Source organism: Periophthalmus magnuspinnatus, chromosome 10, assembly GCF_009829125.3.
Source record: "Periophthalmus magnuspinnatus isolate fPerMag1 chromosome 10, fPerMag1.2.pri, whole genome shotgun sequence".
NCBI classification, from domain to species: Eukaryota; Metazoa; Chordata; class Actinopteri; order Gobiiformes; family Gobiidae; genus Periophthalmus; species Periophthalmus magnuspinnatus.
Genome location: NC_047135.1, coordinates 5,409,746 through 5,415,745, shown reverse-complemented (window position 1 = coordinate 5,415,745; position 6,000 = coordinate 5,409,746). Strand labels below are relative to the sequence as shown.

Sequence of the window (6,000 nt, the reverse complement as noted above, 5' to 3'; positions counted from 1 at the left end):
CTTAGTGACCATTAAAAATACAGTTGACTTTCATCTTTGTGACAGAAAAGTGGGCCACACACAAACTAATGAAACAGTGAGCTGCTGTAGAGATCTCTGAGACATAAAAACAGGAATTCACAAGTCTTAATCAAATAAACCTGGGACCATCCTTTAAAGAAATCATTTATACTATTGGCTTACTTATGATGAATTACTTACACAGTCCCTTTTAATTCAAATACATGGAGTGAAGGTGCAAAGAGAATAGCAACACTTGAAGCATATCAAAATAGTTTTACCTGGAAAACCCTGTAGTAGTATTATCTAAAAGTGAATGAGGATTTATGCATCACTGTAGCACAGTATAAATGTTGCATAAGTCACTAAATTAAAATAATGTTTGGGTAAGTGTTCATTTTAAACATCCAAAAGAAACTAGAGCCAAAAATGTAAATCTAGATTAGTCATGGACGATATGTTTTGGCCTTAGCTTCTACCCAAAACCATATAATTATCTTCACTGAATCCCAAACAATTTATGGCAAAAAAAGAGTCATTATTGAGATTGTGAGGATCTGTTTCCATCTAACAATGTTTTTGAGTATATTGTAGATTTGTTTACCTCTGCTACACAAGAGCACATATTATTTTGAATGGCACTTTAATAAACATATCAGTCAGGTTAATTTCCCCTTTGACTTGGCCATATTCGCACAAATGAAAAAAATAAAGAAGATATTATGATTCAACCTGGGAAAAATGAAGCTAAATCATTCAGTGAAATATATGTGTTTCTATGTTTTGCTTGTCTTAACAATGAACATATATAGGAATGGGTTAATTAGATTGCCTGGTGTACAAAGGGTTGTGCAGTATGGTGACAAGCAGAAGACGACATAACCACATTTAAAGCAAATACAATTGTGAAGAGCAGTGGCACTTTTTCACCTCCTACATCTATTCTTCCAATACTTTACCCTTCAAGTCTGTCAAAGTCTTCCTCTTTGGCTGTGCACTCACATGTGTAGGCCCACAACACCTCATGCATTGTATCATTTTACCCAGAATGCCCATCTCTCCATCTCTCCCTTAATCTGTCCCCGAAGATGGCTTTAATTCAGATTCACCTGTCATTCTTCCCAGCATGAGTTTGTGTGACCTCTAGCCCTCAAGCTAACTTTTCCTATTCATTATACTTGCTCTTTGCATATACATTAGTCTTTGTTTTTTTTATGGACCCTTGTCCCAGTGTCACCCTTCTCTCACTTTTGCTGGAGTTCTGTTAATGTCTCATGGTGTTTTTGCCAAACTTGTCGCCCAGTTGCTGAATGAGCAGAGCCAGTTCTCCAGCGGCCTGGGATTTCTCTTCCAGAAGCTCGTAACGCAGACTGGAGATGTCCTGCTTGATCTCCTTCAACTCGCCTGCAACACAGAAAAAAACAAACAAACAACAATACATCATCATTAGAGGTGTCATCCAGCCATATGGGGTCAAAAAGCATGTACTCTCAGTCAGTCCCAAGTCTGGATAATTGGACAATACATCAGAGAGATTTAAAAGTGTACAAAAAACAAACCAAATCACTATCTGAGTTACTTTTGATTTGCAGAAAAATATCAAAGGTGCCTGTATCACTTTTTAAATAATATAAGCAGTTTTAACCTTGATCTTGCTGTATAAAATATTTCAAAATATACAAGCTCAATATTCACAAAGTTTACAAAATTTCTAAATATTTCTAATAGACTCATAAAATACATATTATTACATTAAACAAATGAAAGTCTCATAGTGAAACCAGGTCATATTTCTACAGTGTATTGTAGTGTATTGTTCGCTCTCAAACAGCCTTATCATAATGCATCATAGATATTCCTAATACATGTGTAAAACAGGCCTTCTGGTATGCGTAGATCACCAGGTCAATCGCTGGTGTACATAAATGTACCAGAGACAGATGTTTTAGCACTAACTCCCACATACTTTACACCACTAGCCCCGAGCTAATAATGCCGCTGCTACGAAGAGGAATTTTGTACCTTCATTAACTTCGTCGCTCTCTCTGTCCACTTGTGCCTTCAGGACATATCGCTTAATCAGCCTCTTCATGATCTTCTGCAAGAGAATAAAACAGCATAGGAAAGTATTAGGCATAAAGCTCACTCTTTATGACTATATGACATTTCTTCAGACGCTTCAACCATGTTTCTGTGTGTGGAACCATGCAATGTATTCTGAAGAGTATTGATCCGCGGCCAACAGGGATGTCCTCTGAAGTGCAGGCCGTCAATCCCTGCTTGCGGCCGCTCTCGGCTCGATAGCTGTCAGCGCACATACAAATGCCTAATCAACAGGCAGCTGAATGACACCAGGGTTATAGTGAGCTGCAGTGGTCTGTGTGTGTTTGTGTGGAGGATTTATGAACATGGGAACAAAAAGAGCTCGGAGGGGCTTAGATTTCCCTCAGGACACCAGTGAAAGGCAACTAAAGAGGACACAGCTCGTCTTTTCCACCTTAAAGACAACGGGCTCTGGCAGATGTGCTTTTGCTCAGAAAAAAAACACACAAAAACCAGCAGTAATGATAATAGAGAGAGACTTATTATTTATTGACAGCTAGACAATATGTATACTACTAATAATAAGATTTTATATAGTGCTTTTCCTCCTTGGAAGCTCTCGAAGCGCTTTACATCATGGAACCACTCACCCATTTGCACACACATTTATATAGATGCAGATACCGAAGGCGAGGTGGGTTAAGTGTCTTGCCCAAGGACACAACGACATAATTGATCTGTGGGAGCTGAAATCGCACTGCCAACCTGTGGGTCGGTGTAGCTGACTGCTTAACCAATGATGTTTATGTTGAGAGTGGGATTTGAACTGCCAACTTTCGGAATAGTGGAGTGAAATATGAAAATAAGTTCATCTATAAGTTCATCAATAAGTTCATCAAGTGTTTTACTGGAACAGACTGAAAATGGGGTGTTTAATCGTACTATTACTACATTCCCATTATTAACACAGAACATGAAAAATAAATATATCTTAATATGAACCATCACCTGCACCATTTATAAAGTCTAAAGTCCTCGTCTATCATTTAATTATTTCTCTGTTAAAAGTGTCATATTGTATCTAGGTCTTTTCCAGGCTTCTTCACCCCGATTCTCTTCAACCCTGTCAGCCCCGATCAGACTTAAACCACCCCAACTCTCAGCTCCCATTAGTGCACGTGTTGGTGGGATTCTCTTACATCACAGTGAATATTCTCTCCTGTCGTTCATCCGATTCGCTCTGACCACTGAGCTCTTCACGTACCTGGTATCTGGTGGGGTGTTTTCGAGTTTTCCTGGGCATAAACTCCTCTCCCGATCGAGGGTAGGTCCTGAAGCGCTCGTCCTGTCACAAAAGCGAGATGCAAGTTAATTTCACATTTTACGCCCCACTGACCCTCCACAACTTAACTATGTGACTGCAAGACAACAGAACAAAGTAAGTACTTGAAGAAGGCTGTTTGGGTTCAGTATATAGGTTTAAATACAACACACTGAGCTAATATTTTAAAGCTTTCCGAAAAATGGTCACATGAAATAAGGATTTGTTTGATTTTTGGTCATCTTGTTAAGTTTTGTCTTGTCAGGACCCCAAACACCAAATAGCACCAGAAGAAGAGAAGAACTGCTCGATATATTTCTCCTAATTTTGGGCTTTTAAATTTTTTTCAATGGTGTTTAAATTTAAAGTTCAAGTTTAAGGTCTATTTTAATCAGAGAAAGAGGTCAAAGGATAAGAATCTCAATTAACTTCTGTCAGTGAATGAGCTCTGACTATTTGCCAGTGACCTGCAATAGCCTCGCTTTAGAGCCTGTATGTCGTTATGACGCTCCCATGTCAAAATGAGTTTTGACTAAAGCGTGGCCATATTCATGTAGCTGATATATTAAAAAATCATTCTTTTTTAGATCCACCAAAACATAATATTAAGTTTATTTTTAGCCTTGTTTTGTTTTTTGTGTTTTGTGTTTTTTGTTTCTGCAGCAGGCACTGGGGCGGTTTGCAGCCGAGTGTGAAGTGGCTGGGATGAGAATCAGCTCCTCCAAATCCGAGGCCATGGTTCTCGACCGGTAAAAGGTGGTTTGCCCTCCGGGTGGGTGGTGAGTCTCTGCCCCAAGTGGAGGAGTTCAAGTATCTCGGGGTCTTGTTCACGAGTGAGGGAAGGATGGAGTGTGAGATTGACAGGCGGATCGGTGCAGCATCTGTATCGGTCCGTTGTGGTGAAGAAGGAGCTGAGCCGGAAGGCAAAGCTCTCGATTTACCGGTCAATCTACGTTCCTACCCTCACCTATGGTCATGAGCTCTGGGTAATGACCGAAAGGACAAGGTCGCGGATACAAGCGGCCGAAATGGGTTTCCTCCGCAGAGTGGCTGGGCGCACCCTTAGGGATAGGGTGAGGAGCTCAGTCACATGGGAGGAGCTCGGAGTAGAGCCGCTGCTCCTACACGTTGAGAGGAGCCAGCCGAGGTGGCTCGGGCATCTGCTCAGGATGCCTCCTGGACGCCTCCCTAGGGAGGTGTTCTGGGCATGTCCCACCGGGAGGAGGCCCCGGGGAAGACCCAGGACACGCTGGAGGGACTATGTCTCTCGGCTGGCCTGGGAACGCCTTGGGATCCCACCGGAGGAGCTGGAGGACATGTCTGGGGTGAGGGAAGTTTGGGAGTCCCTGCTTAGACTGTTGCCCCCGCGACCCAGCTCCGGATAAGTGGAAGAAAATGGATGGATGGATGTTTTTTTTTTTTCAAAGAGCCCATATTATGCTGTTTTCTGACCTATGTTATAGTGTTGTTTCCTCATCACAAAAATACCTGGAGTTGTGTTTGTTTAATTCACACATGTTTAACACACAAAACCTGAGTTATTCATCACAATGTAGACACTCTGTTCCACCTTGTGATGTCACGTAGTAATACATGAGGTGACCAACTTGGTTTTTAAGCTCTATACACCTTCACTAGAATCATTTGGATAATTTCAGCCCGGAACTGTAAATCTCTACTGAACTAAATGTAAAAGAGAGCCATTCACTTGAAAACTACCACTACATGACATCACAAGGTGGAACAGAACACTTGGTGGAACAGTACTGCATGTGCTAATGCCTTTAAGAAAAGAAGAAAGGTGGTGTAAAAGCACAAAAAAGGCTACCTCATCATATTCACTCCAAGTTGTCTGCATATTGTGTGATATTAAAGCGCCCTACAGTCATTTGTTACAGGCTGAATAGACTGGCTTCCTCCAAATTGCATCCACAGATTGAGTTTTATAACATTTCATAACTGCGCTACATCTTTTAATATAGAGCCTGTTATGACCTCTATGCTGCTTCTCATTCTTTTCATGACCCAAAATGTGAAAAGGGACTCATTTCATTTTCTCATAAAAGCTGTGAGCACTTTAGGCACAAGTGAAGAAAACCTATGCTGTCCCACTTGACATTCCTGGAGCCGCTCTGTGGTTGAGGGCTTTCTTATTGATTGTTTAGTATTTTTTGCAGCTGCATTTAGCTTGTCGGGTCCGAGCGGAGAACTTTAAGAGCTTACAGAGGCAGCTGGGTGTAACCCGCTTTGTCCCGGTCCAGAAAGATGGGGAGAGATTTGAAGAGATGCAGGAAGCTTGAATGGCCTGACTAATAGCTTAACCGAGGTGCTGAGGCCAGGCATTTGAACCAAGAGGAAACGCTCATAGACAGGGCCAGCTCTCACATTGATTCGCTGGTAAATGGCCTATGCGATTTTCTTCTCACTTTCTTTTCATTATACTGACTTTGTTTTGATGGACAATTTTCAAGAAGAGGACAGTGACGGAATTAGCTAACTGAATCCCAGTGCTCCAGTGGGATCGGTGGGCATTTCTAGGGATATAACTACAGTAAACCTGAAATACTCTTAAAACGCAATGCTTAAAAGTTTGGCTCAAGTATTTTATCGCTGGTTAGGTGAGAGTCAGGTCATTT

General features: G+C 41.4%; 1 protein-coding gene across 1 annotated transcript in view; it reads right to left on the bottom strand.

Annotated features, from left to right (window-relative positions):
• Window positions 1-936: 936 nt before the first annotated feature.
• Window positions 937-6,000, bottom strand: part of LOC117378142 (short transient receptor potential channel 7-like) — a 52,301-nt gene continuing 47,237 nt past the window's right edge. The window contains exons 10-12 of the mRNA XM_033974683.2: window positions 3,308-3,388; window positions 2,023-2,098; window positions 937-1,404 (exon numbers count right to left, since the gene is read on the bottom strand). Coding sequence (XP_033830574.1) covers window positions 1,265-1,404; window positions 2,023-2,098; window positions 3,308-3,388 — 297 coding nt within the window. The 3' untranslated portion in view covers window positions 937-1,264. The remainder of the gene's footprint in view (window positions 1,405-2,022; window positions 2,099-3,307; window positions 3,389-6,000) is intronic.